The 21741-nt window shown below is 44.3% G+C and overlaps 1 protein-coding gene across 7 annotated transcripts in view; it reads right to left on the bottom strand.

Annotated features, from left to right (window-relative positions):
• Nucleotides 1-21741, bottom strand: part of EHMT2 (euchromatic histone lysine methyltransferase 2) — a 338110-nt gene that overhangs the window by 223336 nt on the left and 93033 nt on the right. For 4 of the 7 annotated variants that reach the window (XM_078645919.1, XM_078645921.1, XM_078645924.1 and 1 more), the window contains 2 exons: nucleotides 7304-7599; nucleotides 1988-2084 (listed from right to left, as the gene is read on the bottom strand). In XM_078645919.1, coding sequence (XP_078502045.1) covers nucleotides 1988-2084; nucleotides 7304-7599 — 393 coding nt within the window. Of the gene's footprint in view, nucleotides 1-1987; nucleotides 2088-7303; nucleotides 7600-21741 lie in introns of all 7 variants that reach the window. The other 3 variants (XM_078645918.1, XM_078645920.1, XM_078645922.1) reach the window with 1 other exon arrangement.

Raw genomic sequence — 21741 nt, 5'->3', positions numbered from 1 at the left:
TCTTTTTAGCATGTCTGATCTAGCACTAGACAAAAAAGGTTTAGTAGGATCTTCAATACGTGTCTTTTTACATCAAAATTTTATAAAATAATATATATATATATATATGGTTTAATAGTAAGTGTTTGCTGGTCACATATGGTTATTGTTCAGTATAGATCCACATTTTACTCGTTTCCTAAATGTTTATTTACAAATAATGTTTTCACCCTGATTTAGGAAACTTACACAGGGTAACCCTTTTTTCTACAAATAAAGGTTAGTGACAGAGAGACATGATGGAAGCAGATTCCACTATTTAGTTGCTAAGTAAGAAAAACAGCGACCATGTCTGCCTTTTAGCGAATAGAAGGCAGCACCTAGAAGTATAAAGGTTACGGGGAGGTACATAAGGAACGGGTTCTGATTGCATAAAGACCGGGCCCTGAAGGACACTGAGGAGCATGAGCAGGCACTGCTTTTCAACGGGCAGCTAGAGAAGCTTACACAGGCTGTCAGAGATATGCAGATGAGGAATACTGAGAAGAAGCCTGGCTGTGCAGACAAATGGACGGCAATGCAACAGATAGAAAGCAGCTACTACCACTGTTTTTGACAGTGGTAATGGAGGAGAGTAAAGATGATTCTGCTTATTCTCAAGTTAAAGAAACAGAAAAAAACCTTTCTTACCTACACCGAGAAAAAAAGCTGGGAATTGAATACAAAATACACATTTTAACAGTAAATCTGGTCGAGGGAAAATAAACCTGCCCGACAGGCCACCAATCAGGTATCAAGAGGTCAGGAGAGTTGCTGATGATTTGGCTCTCTGTTTTTTAATGCATCTCTTTACAAAGTTCTATACCCAATAACACAATCCTACCATGCTGGTTACATTTAGAAGAAATTAGGACTAAAATAACTTACTTTTAGGGCAAAATAGGACAGACAGAAGACTGCATCAGTGTGAATTAATCAAGACCAGCCCTGATTTAAACAGTGATTTTTAAAGAAAGTTGTGAAGCGCAAGGTATACAAAGTACTTTGCGTAGCAACCGGTACCTTGTCATCCAGCTTTAACCACATCTCACCCAGGCCCCTACATGAAGCAGCCACATAGTATTTATTTATTAAGCTATCCTGCCAATAATTTACAGCAAGAAACCGTATACCTACCCAGCCCCATATAAGACTGGGAAACATCAGCCTGGCAGGAATACCCCTTTACAACTACTACAATCCTAACTCCTCGCCACCTCTTTTTTATACCTCTCTACTTCGTCCAGCTTGTCCCTCATCAATATATTGGTGAGAGAGAGGCAGGCCTGTAAGGACTGCAGAGTGCACTGTACATTTCAGCAAGGTCATTTGTCTTCCAATATAGTCTTCATTGAACGTATTAGTAACACAAACCTTACATCAAAAACTATTGAGAGCATAATTTTCTTTATTTAACAATCTTACTAAATTACTCCTATGGAAATAATGTCATGATTCTTCACGATTTCCATTTTACAGTTTTCTACAGTGGAGTTGTACCATGTGCTATAAGCAAATATGTACACAAATAAATTAAATGGTATCAGTGAGGAGTCTTATTGATGGAGCGTAGAAGAATGTCTTTTTATTCAATTGTTTTCTGCAACTGTAGCTTATTTATAAGAAAATAAGATAAGAAATAGTGCAGGAAAAAGAAAGTGCAGGAAAAAGAAAGCGCAGAGAGAAATGAATATCAGGAATGGGGCCAATAAAATGATGGGCGTGGGAAAAGGAAGAAGGAGAACTAGGAGTAAAACCAAAAGATATAGGACCATGACAGACATGAAAATCAAGCGAGAACAATCAAACCAAAAAACATAGAAATAAAACGTCAGTAACTCCAGGAATACAACTAGAAGCTAGAGGGACTTACAGGAGCCCATAAAATCCCTTTCAAAGACTCTGTAAGGTTTAACCACCATAGTAATATAGCAGCTTGATTGCCACTTCCCTATTTCAACCAGCGTACCTGCTGTCACTTCGAACTCTTTATCCAGGAGTGACCGATCACTGGCAACCAGCCTGTCCGGCTCAGCATCAGGCTCTCTCCTCTCGATGAACCCCACCTGCTGAAGGAGAAGAAATTAGAGCCTCCTCTACTTGCCCAAAACCACTGGCTCGCCCCAGAGAAGAGACCCAGGACACTGCTAAAAAAAGAAATGGAGGAAATATTGTGATGCCAGATGGCTCCACGACAGCAGGACACAAATTTCAGCACCAGTTTATACTTTCATTCAATAGAAATATTAAACCCAATATGTTAATTTAAAGCACAAAGTTTGCACAATCTCATACTTGTCAAATGGAGACCCAGGATTGGAAAGGGAGAGGAGATGGGAAATGCAACCTCTCGCTACCAGATGCTGTCCTTCTTAATCAGATGTTTATTCTGGCAACCAGTAAAATTAACGTTATGAAGACACAGTATGGCAGCAAGTCTTGCAGACTACAAGAACGGTAACAAATAGTTAAAGTAGGTACTCTCCTCCTTTACTGGACAAACACAGAATCCACCAAAACCCTGGGCAGGCAGATAACGTGTTCCAGAGCTAAACCTAACTCCATCACAGAAAGATTACACTGACAGGAGATCGGCACTGGTAGGTCCCCACCCAACAGTCTGCCCTAGTCCCGTTTTCTCTATAGAGTCCTTGCTAGCATTTGATTAGTTCTGAAATCATTATCAAGCTACCATGTTTTAAACAGCCACCAGAATCTAATAATCACCCGCAGCTTATTTCATGCATCACTAGCAGTCTGTGTTTGCACTGCCAATACTTTCCAAATCATTGCAGCCTTCGAAGTAAAAACACATTTGATTTTTTAGACTGCCGTACAACCCACAACAGTTCACATGCCACAAGCCATCTATCTCCTCTATTACATTAACCAGAACACACCTTTATTTACCACCAGGATGGCATAATCCAGTTTTAATGTGCGATTTTACGTAACAAATGGTGACGACTGCTGAATTAAACTAAGCAGCCAAAGTTATAGATGTAAGCCTAACACCTGAGTTCTTCCACACACATGTCTCTCTACTAAAAAGAACAAGCGTTTCACCATAACAGCTCTCAAAGAGTCAAAGTAAATCAATCCCTATCTCAGCCGTCTACAGTCTTGATGGGGGTTCCACAAAGGTCTGCCCTTTCACCCATACTCTTCAATCTATTTCTGGAAACTTTAGCTAATGCCCCTAATTCAGCGAACATTCTCTATCACATGTACGCAGACGACACTCAACTTTATTTGAAAGTCTCCACCCCAGAAGACTTCATTTCACTCAACTCCATCTTGATGAACACCCAAAACTGGCTCACTGAAAACTACCTCATGCTCAACACCTCCAAAACTGAATTCCTTCTCATTCATCCCCCTAACCATATCCCCAAGATTGACCTTTGGATACATCATCTTTCAGCCTTCAACTGCTCCCTCCGCATTATCAAGTCTGCTAAATCTCTCGGAATCACCCTGGACAGGCACCTAACATGCAGAAACATTTCAGCAATGCAACCAAGGGTGCTAAACACCAGATGAGGCTACTAAGGAAACTCAAACCATTCCTCCCACAGAAAGACTTTAAATGGGCAGTTCAAGCTTTAATATTCCCAAGGCTAGACTACGCTAGTTCCACGCTTTGCAGTCTCTCCAAACAAAGCTTGGTTCTACTTTCAGCTTCCATTAATGCTGCAGCCAGATTGATTACTGGTACAAAAAGAAATGATCACATATCCCCAGCCTTAAAATCTGTAAACTGGCTACTTTATGAAGCTAGAATACAACTAAAGATCGCTTGCTTGACTCACAAAGCACTACACTTCAAGACCCCAGACTATCTGGCTCTTAAATTAGAATTATCAGGGGGTGGCCGTCCTCCAGAAGTCCGCCAAATACCATTGACCGCTTCCTTCAAAAAAGAAGTGAAAAAAATCCCAATGCTGAAGTTCCTGCCCTAAAGTCCTGGTTCAAGTACTTCAATATTGCTCTCTTCTCCGTTGCGAAGACTGTCCATTACACAGTTATACTCCTGGGATTAACAGTGTGAACAGGCCACTGCACAACTTTGTATGTTATTTATGGAATGTTTCTCTCCCATTACCTGTTCTTTTACATTTGTGTAATCCGGTGATTAATAGTGTTGGCAGGCTGTGATCTTACTGGTACCGTGTACATTGCCTACTCCTCTCTATTATTGGAACCGTCCGATCTTGTTTTTTAAATGCTCTCAATCATGCTGTTGTCATGCTCTCGTCTTGTACCTATTTGTAACGATTATGCTTGCCCCACTTTGGTATTCTGCCTACATCAAATGTGAAGCGCTCTGATACCCTTCTGGGTCTTAAGGTAGCGCTATATAAAACTTCATAAATAAATAAATGTGTGGCAGACCTTAAGTCCCCAGTAGCCCAGTGTGTCCATGGTGGCTCCAAAGAGAAAAGCAGCACCCTTGCAGCAAAACTCAAACGTGTACTTATGCCTCTTGATAGCTAGTCGCTGATCACACATTCAGAACTTCCTTTAACTAAGTATCACAATTCTTCAATCATTTTCTAGACTAACCATCCTTGTTTCCATAGCACCCACCTCACAAATCAGACTTAAATTTGAAACACCTGTATCAATGTACCAGTAATTACGCTGGAATTCAAGATCTCCGAAAGCTGTCTTAGCCCGAGGACAGTGTCTAACCATAGACCCACGTTTGTACTGTTTCCTCGTCTAAAATAGTCTATAACCCTACTTTGTTTTCCAAGAGACAGTTCTGTTCCAGCAGGGTCTGGAACAAGAGCTTCTGACCTTCAATCTCAGTGTGCTTAACAAATCTCAAATTTACTGATCTCTCCCTCGACCGGTTCGACCTTTAAATCAGGTTTGTGAAGAGTTTAATTACATTTAGCAAGGTTAGCATCAGATTTTGAGGTGGTCTTTCTAATCCTCTGAAGCACAGACATATTCTAGTTTACCAAGAGGAAAGGGCACATTAGGACTATTTTGATTCTTCAGCTCTCTGCATATGTTTTTTTCTATCCTCAGATTGACTGCTATTGTGGTATAGTCATTAAAAAAGGCATTCAGTGAGTAGGATCAACCTACACCCAAGCAAAACAAATGACTGCATGAAAGCACCTCTTCCTAGCGCAGCCTGCTGTAGAACTTGCTACTGGAGGAAATTCTGGCAGAGTCAGGCACTGTCTTCAATCCACCACAGAGAATCAGAGACATCAAATCGCAACCTAAAAACCAGGGCACCAGCAGATATGGACAATCAACCTTACATGGGCAGACCAGCCTGTAAGGTGAGGCCTCAGCAATGGGTAGCAGAGTCGCAGCACCGCCTGCTAGACTGATGCAGGACAGCGGGTGAGAATTTCAGCCAATAAATGCTGGGTGTGTGCTTCCACTGATGCTGCAGATGATTTTCCCAAAAAGGGCTAGTGTTCGGGGTAGGATGCCTATTCAAGTGTCTTCTACTCGTTACTCTATCACCTACACAGAGGCACACCACAGTAAGAACTCTTATTTCCCAAAATCGAGACACACTCTATTTACAGAAAATAAGGAATCTATCAGATCCAAAAATAAAGGGCTTTTCAATCTCTCATTTGATGATGAGGCTAGTGTCAATGTAAACATCGCTAACACAAACTACAAACAGTCCAAAATAAACAAGCTGCAGACAAAAATAAAATGCTCATTAAGCAAATAATTGTGTGCTGGAACTGCTATGCAGGCAGCAAAGCACACATTAATGTAATATGTGAACTGAGCATCAGACACAAAATAATCAAGAAAAAGGCATTTTTAAATAAAGCTGGGATTGAATTTTTAGAAATCAATATCCAGGTTACAGATTACAAATGCCGACATTCTGTGTGCCATTGGGTCTAAACAAGAAAACAGCAGACTTTTAAAGAGACAAGGAAGTAAAGACTAGCCTTATTAAAGCCAAGAAACCATCATAGCCCAGCTTTTAAGATTAATTTCTAACAGACCGAATATCACCCTATTAATATCCCTACAAAATCCACATACTGGGAATAACATTTTAAAAGAAAGTTGTTGCAGTGTGGCTACCTTGACCATTATATCACCTAGGACCCACATACACGTAGGCTCTAATGACTTGTTAAGAAACCAAATTCAGATCTCTTGGGCTTGTGGATCAGTTGACAGCATAATGTTTGGCACGTACCATAACGGAAAAGCAACTGGTAAGCTGTCTTGGTTTTAGAGGACCAATGGCATTTCCTTATACTACGGTAAGTTTTACTGCGAGACGAGGGGAAAGGGTGTCAACAAACTAAAGCGCCTAGACATCTTGAAGGAGCTTGTAAATTTAATCAAGTGGACTAAGTTGAAACAGTTCCCATTTACTTCTGTCCGGGTTGCTCTCAATACTATTTGGAGCTTTGGGCTACCCCATATGTTATCAAGTGGTTCCACTTATTCCTAACAGGGTGGCATTCTTAGCTATTTCTGAATGGGAACACGTTTCCTCCAAGGTTATTAAATGCAGGTTACCACGCAGGATGGCTATTTCACATCATATATTTAACATATTCAACATCGAAACATTACTTGAGTCCCAGTCAGTAGTAAAGAGCACAATGCTGGAAGGGGAGGAAAAACACATGCATCAGCCCTCAACTACTGGGGAGGAGACCACATGGAAATTACAATACTCCGGTAAAGATCTATAGCATGGGAACACAGTAAAGCCGTAAAGTCTCATATATAGAGGACCACACAAATCGAGAATAAATCACCAGTTCTAGCCTGGAGGGGAGCGAACAACTCCAAGGAGAAAAACATACCAACCACATTTTTTGGAGAGCATAGCAAAAGTAAACATTGCTCCTCGGCTGGGTTCATAACACTAATACATACCTCATTCACGTGTAAGGGAGGCACAGGAAAACCAGTTCTCAAGTTTCAGAGAGCAAAGTTAGGTGGGGAAAACGGCCCATATGTAGTCACCGGTACAGGAAAGCCATATAAACAGCAGGGGTGCGGAAGGAGAAACACACCAGTTCTTGTCTGTTGGGGCACACACACATCAGAGGGGAGAATGTAGCCCAAATTACCAGGAGCACAGAAAGACTTAGGAGAAAAGTATGTTTGAGTGTGAGGTCATCTGTCCTGAGACGGCAGAAGTGCCTGCATTTACAGAAGGGGAGGAAATACACTCTAGGAAGCCACAAACTGTGATGAAATTAATTCTTGGCCTATGACCAATGAGGTTGGCCAAGTCCTATGTGGTACTGCAAACACTACATACCTGACCACTGCTGGGTCTCGCCATCGTCTTCCGAGCCCTGTGCACCTTGGGTTGGGGCTCCTGCCCTGACGAGGTAGTAGTTGCTACAGCAGCAACGGCACCAGATGTCAAAGACTCTCCCTCGGTCAACATGGCTGGCACCTCCACAGGCGTCCGCGTGCCTGGCATGCTAAGCAGTTTCATTGTCAGGCTTTGGATGGAATTAGGAGACTTACTGGTCCCGGTAAGAGACATCTTGGCTCTACTGGTCCCAGTCACTCTGCTAGGAGATGTTGGGAAGCTTTTTGTAGCATGCCCTGAAATGAAGAAAGCAAGAAAAATAGTTCAGACCAAGCTTTTACTATTGTATTTCAAAATGTAATTGAATAAATAAGCCATTGAAGCTATGAATAAGCCTTCGAAGCTAAAAAAAAAAAAGTCAATATAATCGACTGACTGTAAATGCAGTACTCTAACCCAACACATCCAATCGGTTTTCAATTACCCAGAAGTACTTGCTGACATGCTCCACCTATACATAAAAAGGTAAGGACTTCTGCTTGGACAGCATCAAATGTCCCTTTATGTTATTCTAGATGACGCGGGGTAGAAACAGAAGCAGGCAAGCCAGGTAAAGCCCCAGGCCCTGATAAGATACCAGGGGATCTTCTAAGACATGACAAAGCAGTCTGATTATCTTATGTAAATTTATTCTGTAAATCTGTGGCAGCAGGAGCCCCAATACCTGAAACGTAAATCGTTCGTATTTTAAGACCTATTAGTTTAATAGATACCCTGCAAAAGGACTTCGCCAAACAGGTCTTAAACAAACTTAACAATTGGATGGATGAAAATAATATCCTTTCACAGTACCAAGCGGGGTTTAGAGTAAGAACAAGCACAATTGATCAGGATTTCAGGTTGCTGTGCATAGCGTGGAAGTATACCAAATTGAAGGGAGAACATTTATATTTGTATAAAGCATTTATTGTTTTGAAGGCTGCTTTTGACCTTCTTCCCAGAACTTCTCTCCGGGATTCTTGAAAAACTCAGGGAGTACCTGAAGATCTCTTGGTACAGACAGTAAGGCTACGTCAAGACAATTATGCAAGAGTTAGATGGGGGTCTAGGGTTGAACTTAGGGGAGCAATCCCAATAAAAAGGGGAGTAAGACAATGATGTGTATTGGCACTCACCCTCTTTTCATTATATGTTAATGATATTGTGCAACATCTTCGGGGTTGTAAACATGACTCCCCAAAGTTAGGAGGGGTGCCAATACCAGCATTACTCTTTGCAGATTATACAATTTTAACAATCCCCAATTCCAAAGGGATTGCAAAGGTTATTAGATTGTTTTAACACATTTTGAACTGAAAAATGTCTTGAAATTAAATTCAACTAAGACTAAATATATGGCCATAAAACCGCACAAGTCTTTTAAGAACAACATCACTGTCCAAAATCAAATGTTGGGTACGTGGCCAATTTTAATGATCTTGACACTAAATAGTTCTGGAAACCGCACATAAACAAATGTAACTCTGTATTACTGCAAAATTCCATGACTATCGTGAAAAATCAACAAGCTAGTAAGACCAAGGCAGTGCTGGTAGCTTTGGAAGCTTACAAGTATAGGGCACAATCGGCAACCCTTTAAGGTGCAGAACTTGGGTGACAGTTTGGGTAAATTTATAACAGGAGAACACAAATGTGTAAGGCTGTTACTTCGCCTACCAGTACGCACCCCTATGATTTCAATATATCAAGACATTATTATTAGAATTTAACATCAAGACCCTTCTTATTCTGGGTACGCTTATGGGTCATGCAAGAACTTCTATGTTATAAAGAGGGTTTAACTGAAATACTGTGCCTTGATCAACAACACTCCCTTGTGTTTGACATGTGCATACCGGTTTTATAAATTAGGTTTAAACTGTTTCTGGGATGCTCCCAATTTGTTAACAATCCATTCAAAGAAGATCCTGAAACACTCATATTGGGAGTGCATACTAAACAGTGTTTATTGTAGCCCTAAAGTAGGAAGGCTGACAACACAGTTTTTATGTGTCAAACTGTTCCCTGCCTTTGAACCATACCTGAAAGAAGTGCAACCACAACTAGCAAAAGCATTGTACATGAATTTCATATTCGACATTCTTCAGATTAAATCAAATACATCTAAATGGTTATATGTGGCCCTGCTGATGCAGGGGAGGTAAATCACACACTGTGCATGTCAAATACTGTAGAACATGTTTCTAATATGCTATTTTTCTCTCCAGCTTATGCTACCGCAAGGAAAAAATAGATTAAACCGATCTGTTGTAATATGAGGGCTAGAAAATATCTGGAAACATTAAGAATCTTAAAAACATACGTTTCAGCCTATAGTTTTTAGTCTTCGTAGATATACTTTTGCTGTAAACCTAGTACGCAAGAGAAAGGGTTTGAAATTTTAATAGACAAATAGACAGATGATCAATTGTCTTACTAGTTCTCTTTATATTGTCTTTAATGTATATATGATGAATTAAAAATGTATTTAGATGCTATTAATTGTATTATGCTGTATAGTATGATTGTTAGTTGTATGCTTTTTATGGTTTTTCACTGAAATAAAAGCTAATCTACTACTATAAGTTAGGAATACATTTCATTCATGCACTTTGAAACTATTTTACTCAGCCAGTCCAACTTTCAGTATGTCAAGATTTTGTGTATAAGCCACAGACCGGGCCAATTAGCTGCTCAGCGTTTGGCAGACAATAACAGCAAGACACATGGAGATAAAGTGATTTGCAACAAGCACGTAATGTCTTAATGAATGAAACCTAAAATTAGAACTGTGGTCTTGAAGGTTCACAGCAGTTAACTATGGAATAAAAAGCATTGGCAAAGCAAATAGGTTTCGTCTATACAAAATCATTGTCTTTGACAAATTTTTTTTAATGTCGTACAGCAGTTGCGCAGCTGAGCACTTGACCTCTCTCTACTGCCCTCCCAACAACACACACCCCACTTTTACAACTAACCTTACTGGTGCTCGCGCTTCATGGAATCGGAGCATTAGGTAAGCAGATAAAAGGTGCACTACAGTCACGTGCCCCTGGCTTTGCAGTACCACAAAACTGCAGGCCCTACCTGTAGCACGGTTGTACAGCATGACTCTCGCTGCGCTAGAAAAGAGGCAGTTCACTTCACTTTTATGAGTTATTTTTATTGTGCTAGTTTTATGTAGCGCTTACTCGACCCGAATGTATCAGAGCACTTTATATAAACGTCAAAGTCGGCTACTCTGGCCGTTAAGCCGCAATGTGCAAATACCCGCTGTCAGCTGCTGGGGCAGTGAAAATGAAGCTTTCATTTTATAAATATGTAAATGTGGGGCACTCCAGCAGAAGAGCATGTATAACTAACACCTGCTTTCACTAGAGAAGCTGGGCAAAGGAAAGCCACAGAGACGTGGACTCGTCTTCCCAAAAATGTTTGCCACCCCAAAACATTCACCGCATCATTGAGTACTTTGTACTTACATTTCGACTTGATTAATACGCAACACCATCCATGGAGTATACATGAGTGATTGGGCACCATACACAGCAGGAAGGGCAATTGTTCGCACAGGCTGTTCCGGCGCAAATAAATGAGTCAACTGAAAATAAATTTGCGTTTTGCAGATTTCATGGTCCCCAGGCTGAAAATTACACCAGTTCTCCTTGAAAAGGAGGAAACCGTCAGAACAGATTCTAATATGGGGCATTGACTCAAACAGCAATACGAGAATTTAAATATGCCACCAAAAAAAAAGTCTGAACAGGTCCGTGCAGCAGTCATGTTGAGAAACAAACTGCGTTCTGAAGCTATATTAAAGAAGCACATACCAGTAAGCAAAACAATCACCAATAGCCTGACGAAAACTGACATGAACTATTCTTTTAAATTACCACTTGCCTAGCCAGCGCTTGAAGTTATTTCCTCACTCAGCTGTTGCATTCAATGTATTAGTGTACTCGCAAGCTACTATGGGTTCCTGTCAACCAAGACGCATCATTTGAGATCTGGACAGTAAAACACAAACCTCAAGCAAACCATGCCTTAAAAAGCAATACTAGTAAACTACATTACAGTTAAAACAGGCATTTGCAATGCAGTAGGTCTTGCATTTACCAAACTCTCGGAAATGCGAGACCTATTACATTTCAAATGGTGGTTTGCAAATGCGCCCCGTACAGAGCTGTCACTTTAATGGCGGCCATGCCCCTTTTCTCAGACGAGGCTCGTCTAAAGAAAGGGGTGTGGCCGCCATTAACGTGAAAGTGCCGCATGGGGCGGTTTTACCAAGAGAAGTTAAAAAAAATAGAAGAAGAAAAAACGCAGCCGCATTCTGCGCCATAAATAAACCAAAGGCGCTGCCGCCACTGTGGCGTACCGTGCTATGGAAAAAAAAATAAAGTCTTACGAAAGCAAGGTATCCAGCAAGCAGGCAGGCAGGGAATAGCATTAAATAAAATAGTGCTCGGAGGCTATAATTAAAGCCTACCGAGCAACAACACAGGTAACGGGGGTGTCACCATGGGAGGTAACAAACAAAGACAAGGCGGTACTAAGGAGGGACTACCAAGCCGATTAACAAATCAGAAGCTAGCATTTACCAAGGACAATGACACAAGCCAATGAAAAACATGGGCAGAGAGTGGGCAGAGCTTCATCTCCATACTCCGAATACAGCATGCCCTGCAGAGCAGCACATGTGCTGCCCAGGCTCAACCTAAAAAGCACCTGACAAGAAAGATGAAAACCTGACCACATGTAGTGGTCAGGTAGTGAAAAAATAATAAAATGCCCCTAGATGGTGCCTATTTGTCTGTTTTAGATCTCACTATTTGTACATAATTTGATAGGCCGTCTATCTCTTTGAATATGCAGAAAGGCCCCTCTCATAGCATCATGCAGCCTCCCTTTTTAGAGCAAGTGGAAATATTACAGTTTAGTCAGACAGACTGTGCATTTATCAAGAAGGTATGTCAGAGAATTGAAATGTCATCCATTTCTTAATTTCGCGGAGTATGATAACATATAAGTGCTATGTGCGCTTGAAGGCACAGGAGTAGATTGGTGGTCGTAGTGTGTGCAAACGCCCACAACAGATTCTAAAACACTTCAAGACTGGGGTCCTGTATATTCTAATCAGGCTGCTCAAACACGTGAACAGAAGAAATGGATGCAGATTGTTTTGTGATCTAGCATTTCAAAAAGAATACAGTCTGGCAGTCACAGCTGTAGTTGCACATTTTTGCAGCACCTTACTAAATGGAATAATAAGGTGCAACTGCCAGTCCGAAGATCCTCAGTTAGAAATAAATCCTAGCTCCAGTACAGAATACCAGTCACTGAGAGTTATCTTGCAGTGAGCAGGTTTTTCTTCTTGCACAAGAAATAGTCGAGGCCAGTTTTGATGCTGGATGCGGCAATTGTATTGTTCCTACATAGAAGTAAACAACATGTACTTCAGACATTGCAAAGCAATCTACGATTTTAAGGAATTCGGAATGCAATTATAAATAAGACTATGCACATACATATTTATAAGATATCTGCCTTGTCTGCAAGGTCCAGTAGTAATTGTCTCTGCCTGCCCCCCCCTTTAAAAATGGTCAAATTGGCATATTCCTAATTGGTATATTTTTTACTTATGCATAATTCCGTACATTATGGTACAAAATGTACTCAGGGCCGGCAAGTTAAATGTCACTAGTGTGCTGGAGCACCAAATAAGCCAAACACTACAGTGACAGCTAGAAACAAGACTTCAGGTCTTTCAGTGTAGCCAGACTATGGCAGTTTTAACGGTACAATTCAATCTGTCAAAATAAACCCTTTTGACAAGTCAAAATTCCACTTTTAAATATTAATAAGGCATCCCTATGTAGGTCTGGTCACCCACAAGGCTAGATGCATAGTATTAAAAGGGAGGACATGTAGAAACTTAATGTTAACATGACCTTACAGTGACTTGCACCGAAAACCTATTTTTTTTTACTCAGATAGGCCTAGTTGGCCTACGTAGAAAACCCGAGTCTAGATTAAAAATCCTAATACTAGATCTAGGGAATGAGAATAGCTGGAAAAATAATCATACATTTTTAATAGTTATTAAAAATCCAATTCAATGGTGCAGTCAGATGATTTTTATTAAATATTAAGGAAGGAGTAGTTTCTGTCCTGTAACTCCAGTTCTGTAGTAGGGGTATCTCTGTTATAGTCATAATCTAGGGAATAGTCCCGCCCATGTGCGTGGACCCCGGAGCAATCACAAATAATCTCTTACAGTGTCGAAAAATGCAGAAATGCACAGACACTTACGAGAGAATTTAAAGACAGATAATGCAGCCTAAAAAAGGCTACACTGTCCAGTACTTCAACTAGAAATTCCACCATAAAATCCACAAAAACAGCAAAGCCTGTACAGATTTCCCTTGCTTCAACAGCAAAATCCCTCAGGAATGATAGAGAGAAGGACCTGGACAGACAGGCCCCATAGGCTGCCATTATGTGGCTCAGAACAGGATACTGTGCCTTTAAGAGAACTTTCCAGAACTTCACAGTATCCCAGAATGCCCTGCAGGTCCCAGTTACTTTCAGTTCTTTTTGAAGGCGTAACACGCCAGACCTGTAGCATTCCGTACATGAATATCTCTCTCCACCGGGGAGGAGGGCGGGCGCTTATGACTATAACAGAGATACCCCTACTACAGAACTGGAGTTACAGGACAGAAACTACTCCTTCTGTAGTAGGGGATCTCTGTGTATAGTCATAATCTAGTGAATAGAATGGCAAGCCCATCCCCCACACCAAGCGGCGGTGGAGAACAAAGAAATTACGCCACTATTGTGCGAACAGATTCCGCAGCGAAGCCTGCCCAACCTGAGCGTCTGCCCTGGCATCAGCGTCCAGGGGAAACAACCATTACAACGCAACTTTTACAACGCACTACCATTACAACAAAACTTTTACAACGCAAAAACCATTACAACGCATGTTTTTACAACGCAGGTACCTTTACAACGCATACCATTACAACGTAAATATTGGTAAGTATATAATTATATTTTAAATATTATATGTTTGGGTTTTTTAAGGGGTATTTTTAGGGTTCATGGTCAGTTTTCGGGTAAAGGGGCATTTTTAGGGTTCAGGGTCAGTTTTCAGTTTTTGGGTAAAGGGGTATTTTTAGGGTTCAGGGTCAGTTTTTGGGTAAAGGGGTATTTTTAGGGTTCAGGGTCAGTTTTCAGTTATTGGGTAAAGGGGTATTTTTAGGGTTCAGGGTCAGTTTTCAGTTTTTGGGTAAAGGGGCATTTTTAGGGTTCAGGGTCAGTTTTTAGTTTTTGGGTAAAGGGGTATTTTTAGGGTTCAGGGTCAGTTTTCAGTTTTTGGGTAAAGGGGTATTTTTAGGGTTCAGGGTCAGTTTTCAGTTTTTGGGTAAAGGGGTATTTTTAGGGTTCAGGGTCAGTTTTCAGTTTTTGGGTAAAGGGGTATTTTTAGGGTTCAGGGTCAGTTTTTAGTTTTTGGGTAAAGGGGTATTTTTAGGGTTCAGGGTCAGTTTTCAGTTTTTGGGTAAAAGGGTATTTTTAGGGTTCAGGGTCAGTTTTCAGTTTTTGGGTAAAGGGGTATTTTTAGGGTTCAGGGTCAGTTTGGGGTTTTTGGGTAAAGGGGTATTTTTAGGGTTCAGGGTCAGTTTGGGGTTTTTGGGGTACAGGGGTATTTTTAGGGTTCAGGGTCAGTTTTGGGTTTTTGGGGTACAGGGGTATTTTTAGGGTTCAGGGTCAGTTTTGGTAATTAAATTAAATTAAATTATATTATATTCAATTATTTTAAATTAAAAAAATATATATACTTACCAATACATACGTTGTAATGGTATGCGTTGTAAAGGTACCTGCGTTGTAAAAACATGCGTTGTAAATACATGCGTTGTAAAAGTTTTTGCGTTGTAAAAAATTCGTTGTAATGGCATGCGTTGTAAAAGTATGAGTTGTAACGTCATACATCCGCGTCCAGGCAGTAATGCTTAGCAAAGGTATGGACCGACTTCCAAGTGGCCGCCTTGCAGATCTCTGCAATGGAAACATTACGGAGCAACGCTGTCGTGGCAGCTTTTCCCCTGGTGGAATGAGCCTTAGGTTTGCCCCCTAAGGTCTTATTAGCTTTGTAGTAACACAATTGTATGCAGGACACAATCCACCTCGAGATGGACTGCTTAGAGGTAGCAAGACCCGTCCCGACTGATCCATAATTGATGAACAATTGGTCTGACCTACGAATATCTTTGGTTTTATCCAGATAAAATTTCAGCACCCTCCTAACATCCAGGGAATGCAAAGACCTTTCCGCTGGAGAGGAAGGATTCTGAAAGAACGTAGGTAAAGTTATAGTCTGGTTGATATGAAAATCAGAAACAACCTTGGGAAGAAACTTAGGGTGAGTACGCATAACAACCTTAGCAGCATGAAATACAGTATAAGGCTCTTGGCAACACAACGACTGAATTTCACTCACCCTGCGGGCCGATGTAATGGCCACGAGGAACGCCGCCTTCCAGGACAGGTGCTGCAACGAAGCCTTATGAATAGGTTCAAAAGGCTCCTTCATCAACCTGGACAGCACCACATTCAAGTCCCATGAAGGCGAAGGAAGCCTGACAGGAGGGAACACTTTCTTCAAGCCTTCCAAAAAGTCCTTGATCACAGGGATCTGGAAGAAGGAAGTCTGTGAAGGGCATTTCCTGTAGGCAGTCAAAGCAGCCAGATGAACCTTAATGGAATGGACATTAAGGCCAGACTGCGCCAGATGAAGTAGATATGGAAGGATAACATCCTCCTTGCATGCCGTAGGGTCATAGTTCTTGGACTTGCACCAAATGCAAAACCTCTTCCACTTGTAAGCATAAGAAGTCCTAGTGGAAGGTCGCTTAGCCTCCTTCAGTATGTCCATACAATCCTCTGGGAGATTCAGATGGCCATATTGCACTATTTCAGGAGCCATGCCGCCAAACTCAATGACGAGAGGTTGGGGTGCACCATCCGCCCCCCGAACTCCGTGAGAAAGTCCGGTCTGCACGGCAGCTTCATGTGAGGAAGGAGAGACCGGTGAAGCAGGTCCGTGAACCACCACTGTCTGGGCCATTCCGGGGCAATCAGTATCATCCGCGCCCTGGACTGGGACAGCTTGATGAGAACCGTTGGAATCAGGGGAATGGGTGGAAAAGCGTACAGAAAGCTGTTCGACCAGTCGATCCATAACGCGTTCCCCAGCGTCCCCGGCTGGTAGTACCTGGAGGCGAAGTCTCGGCATTTGCTGTTTTCGGCGGTGGCGAACAGATCTACGTCTGGAGTTCCCCACCGTGCGAAGATTTCTCCTAGTACTCCGTCGTTTATGACCCATTCGTGGTTTTCCTGGATCAGCCTGCTCAGTTCGTCTGCCTGAACATTCTGCACACCTGGCAGATGGGTGGCCGTTATCGACAGTCCTCGGGCCAGAAGCCAGTGCCAGATCGCCTGCGCCTCCTGTGACAGAGTGCGGGATCTCGAGCCCCCCTGCTCGTTGAGGTAATACATCGTTGTCGTGTTGTCCGTCTGTACAAGCAGAGTTGGTCCGAAAGGACGGATGAAAGGCCTTCAGTGCCAAGTGAACAGCTCTGAGTTCCAGGAAATTGATGTGGTACGTGGACTCCGTCAGGGCCCACGTCCCTTGAATCTGTAGGTCTTCGGAGTGCGCTCCCCAGCCCTGGAGAGAAGCATCCGTCACGATAGTCTGAGTGGGAATGGCCTTGTGGAAGGGAACCCCTCTGAGGAGATTCTCCGCTGAACACCACCACTTCAGAGACTGAAGAGCATGTAGAGACAGTCGTATCTTGTCGTCCCAAGATCCTCTCCTCTGGTCCCACTGATCCTCCAAGCACTCCTGCAGCGGTCTCATGTGCAGCCGCGCATGTGGCGTCAGGAAGATACAAGAGGCCATCGAGCCCAGTAGAGAAGACACCGTCCTCACAGTAGTAGATGGAGTCGTCAAAAGAGTCTGAGCCTTCCGAAGGAGTGATAACCGTCGCTCCTCCGAAGGAGACACGCTTGCTGACAGCGTATTGATGGAGGCTCCCAAGTACTGAATGCACTGGACCGGAGTCGGGACCGACTTGGACATGTTGATGTGCAACCCCAGCTTGTTCAGCAGAACGCACGTCATCTGGAAGTGTGCTTGAGCTTCCGAGAAGGAGGAGGCCTTGATCAACCAATCGTCCAGGTACGGGTAGACAAACACCTTGTTCTTCCTCAGGTGTGCCGCTACCACTGCCATGCACTTCGAGAACGTTCTGGGCGCAGACTTCAGCCCGAACGGAAGTACCGTGTACTGATAGTGATTGGTGCCGACTTGAAATCGCAGGAACTTCCTGTGTTTGCATGCAATGGGCACATGGAAGTATGCATCCTGTAGGTCTATGGCACATAGCCAGTCTCCCTGTTGCAACTGAGGATAGATCTGATGCAACGACAGCATGCAAAACTTTTCTCTGCGAATCCACTTGCTTGCCTGTCGCAAGTCCAGAATGGGCCTGAACTCGTTCTTGTCCTTCTTGCGGACCAGAAAGAACCGGGAGTACAGACCTCTTCCTCTTTGAGACAGAGGTACGTCTTCTATCGCCCTTTTCCTTAACAGGATATCGGCCTCCGCCTGGAGCTCGCGCAGCTGATACTGCGAGCTGACCGGGGGAATCGATGGAGGAGGGCTGGTGAACCGAAGACTGTATCCATTGCAAACAATATTCAGCACCCACTTGTCCTGAGTAATTTTTCTCCACTCTGCCAGAAAAAATTGAACGCTTCCCCCCACCGGAGTGGGTAACGGACGAAGGGGAAGTAACCGCTCAGGGTCGAGACCCGGCCGGGCCCTTGTTCGCGGTAGAGGACTGCTGTCCACCTCTACCCCTCTGGCGTTTCTGGAAGGGTCTCCGGAACTGCTGCTTTTGTTGCTGCTGCTGTTGTTGTCCCGAAGACTGTCCTCTTCCTTTCCCCTGCGAGCCGAACCGCCGTTGGAACTGGCGGTAGGGTTTCTTGTCCTTGGGCTTCTCCAAGCCCACAGCCGTCAGGGTTTCCGCCTCGGCCTTCATCCGGGCCATTTCGTCGTCTGCGTGTTTACCGAATAGCGTCTCACCGGAAAACGGCAGATTGGCCACTCGCTGTTGCGCCTCAGGCTTGAGTGACGTAAGCCTGAGCCACGCATGGCGCCGTTGGTTGATACCGTGGCAGTAGCCATGTGCGGCCAACAGGGAGATATCCGCCGCGGCGCTTATGGCCTGGTTCGAGACCAGCATCCCTTCCTTGACGATTTCCATGAAGTCCTCCTTCCTGTCACGCGGGACAAGGTCCGCGAACTGTTCCATGGAATCCCACAGCGCACGGTCGTACCGTCCTAGCAACGCCGAGTCGCTGGAAGCCTTCATAGTAGTGGAAGAAGTCCCACACGCCTTCCTTCCAGCCGAATCAATCCAGCGGCTCTCCTTATCCGGAGGCACGGTGGATGACGGGGAGGTAGAATGTAATTTCCTGGCCGCCGTCACTATCACTAAATCTGGCACTGGGTCCATCTGTAGGAAGGCCGGGTCAGAGTCAGGCGCCCTGTACTTCTTCAGAAGTCTGGATGGAGCTGCCTTCACCACCGCTGGCGTAAGAAAAAGCTCTTCCGCAGGTTCGACCAGTCCTGGCACCAACGGCAATAGAGGGCGAGACAGGTGCTTCTTGTGCAAAGTCTCAAATATCACGGACGTCGTAGGTGTAGGAGCCGTCACCGTGATACCCAACTTCGCAGCCCCCCTCAGGAGAACCTCCTGGAATGTACCGATGTCGTCGATCGGAGACACCCTAGTCTCCGGGGAATCCGACAAAGTAGGCGAATAGGAACGGGTCCTAGAGGTAGTACGGGACCTGGACCTATGCCTCCTATGGCGAGGTCTAGATCTCGTGGAGGACCTGTGTCTACTCCTCGATCTGTCTCTCCGCCTGGAGCGCGACCTCGATCTTCTAGGTCTGGGACATTCCGCCGGTTTCCCCGGGGCGGACGTCTTGGGTTTGGGAGGTTCCTTAGCCTTAGGAGTCTTCTTAGGAGGAGTCGGAAGCCTGGGCAACGAGACCGACCTCGGTGGAACCGGAGGCGGCTTGTCTGGCACAGGGGTCCTAGGTCCTGTTGGAAGTGGCGGCAGAGGAGGCAACGGAGGAGGGGTTGGAGCCCTCGGAGGAAGACCTCTTGGCAACGGAGGAGGAGGCGGAACAGTCTTCTTCGGAGTATACAACTCCGAGTACACCGATCCTGGCGACCCGCCATCCCGTCCGGACTGAGGGGAGCCCCCCACAGTCCTAGGCCTGCCTGCACGACTCCTCGACGTCGAAGAATGGTGTTCAGGCGTCGAACGTAGATCCCTCGACGTCGAGCGCCCCTTCGGCGTCGAACGGCTTCTATGCCTCGACGTCGATCCCGACCATCTCGACGACGATCCCTTATGTCTCGACGGCGATTTTTTGCGCCTCGACGGCGACCTCGACGGCGACCTTGTGTCGCCTCGACGGCAAGCGCCGACGCCGGGCCCGTCGACGCCGATCACTCGACGTCGACGACAATGAAACCGTCACCGGGTTCGACGGTGGCCTGTGCAAGTCCCTCGACATCGACGGGCGACGTTTTCTCGACCCAGGGCCCTGGGGAGACTGGGAACCAGCCGTGGACCTCCCTCTCGACGTCGTGGTCAGTGCTACCGACCCAGACGGAGACTGGGGACGTTTGCTGGACTTCCTGCCCCTGGGGAGCCCCCCAGAGGCCTCAGCATGGGCAGATGAAGCCCCTCCAGACCCACCTTGCGCCTTCAGCCTTCTTTCCTCGAGGCCCTGAAGTCTGATCTTCATTCTGTCTTTCAGGGTCCTGCCAGAGAAGCCTTTGCAGATCTCGCACTCCTCTGGAACATGGGAAAAGGGCAGGCAGAGGATACAAACCTCATGAGGGTCTGACTTAGCCATCTTCCTGGAGCACTCTGGGCATTTGTCAAATAATGAAGGCATATTTGACATTAAAAGAGTGCCAAACACCAAGAAGAAAAGCCCAAAAGTACTTAGAAAGCACTTAAATCGATTTTACAGTGAAAAAACACAAATAAACCCTTGAAAAGGGAGAGCTCAATGCTCCAGGGTCCTGCTTGCAGGAGCCGGAAAAAAGAACTGAAAGTAACTGGGACCTGCAGGGCATTCTGGGATACTGTGAAGTTCTGGAAAGTTCTCTTAAAGGCACAGTATCCTGTTCTGAGCCACATAATGGCAGCCTATGGGGCTTGTATGTCCAGGTCCTTCTCTCTATCATTCCTGAGGGATTTTGCTGTTGAAGCAAGGGAAATCTGTACAGGCTTTGCTGTTTTTGTGGATTTTATGGTGGAATTTCTAGTTGAAGTACTGGACAGTGTAGCCTTTTTTAGGCTGCATTATCTGTCTTTAAATTCTCTCGTAAGTGTCTGAGCATTTCTGCATTTTTCGACACTGTAAGAGATTATTTTTGATTGCTCCGGGGTCCACGCACATGGGCGGGACTATTCCCTAGATTATGACTATACACAGAGATCCCCTACTACAGAAAGGTAACTTTTAGAAAGATACTTTTTCACGGCCTTAAGTTCCAGGAGCTAAATTTGCACTAGCTCGCTCACTTCTGCCTATCAGTATTTGGCATTTGAATAAGGTGAAAACGGTATCAAATGCTTCCCAGGAGTGTAGGGAGCTAGCTCTGTATATGGCATACCACAAAGTGGTTATATCGCGAACAGAGTCCAGAGATTACCTCAGAATTGTACAGAGTGCAATGTAAACTCAAAGTGCTCCATCTGTGGTAGTGTGGGCGAGCAGCCCTAAGCCATAACACAGAGTCGTCGAAGGCATTTGTTATGCACCCATTGAATAATAAATGACACACAACTCAAAAAGGAGATCCACGCCATTTTTTTAAAAATACGTTTATTTCAAGATTTATTTTAAGACCAAGATGTTTGCAAAAACATATGTATGTTTTTCAGGAAAAATACTTTATACTTAAAAAAGTGGACACACTGCAATTTTCAAGCTTTTCGATGTTAACCTACAGGAGGAAAAAAGATTGCAGTTTTTGAAGGTAAGTACTCGACTTACAGGTTCAGTCTTCGGGGTCTTTGGTCAACACCAGGCAGGACACAAATCAGTCCCAAGAGTGCACCACCAGTGATACAGGGGTTGCTAGGTGCAGAGGACAAATCCGAGGTTGGGCACCTAATGTTAACCAATGGAGACTGGGGGTACTCAAAGTCACGATGCTCGCACGTGAGTAAAGTGGTGTCAGGAGTCGATCCTGGAGTAAAGGTAAGGGGCGGGCCACAAGGCAGCACTAAACTTAC

This window comes from Lissotriton helveticus, chromosome 5_1, assembly GCF_964261635.1.
Source record: "Lissotriton helveticus chromosome 5_1, aLisHel1.1, whole genome shotgun sequence".
Taxonomy (NCBI): domain Eukaryota; kingdom Metazoa; phylum Chordata; class Amphibia; order Caudata; family Salamandridae; genus Lissotriton; species Lissotriton helveticus.
Note: the sequence above shows the minus strand (reverse complement) of the source record. Positions and strands in the feature narration are given on the sequence as shown.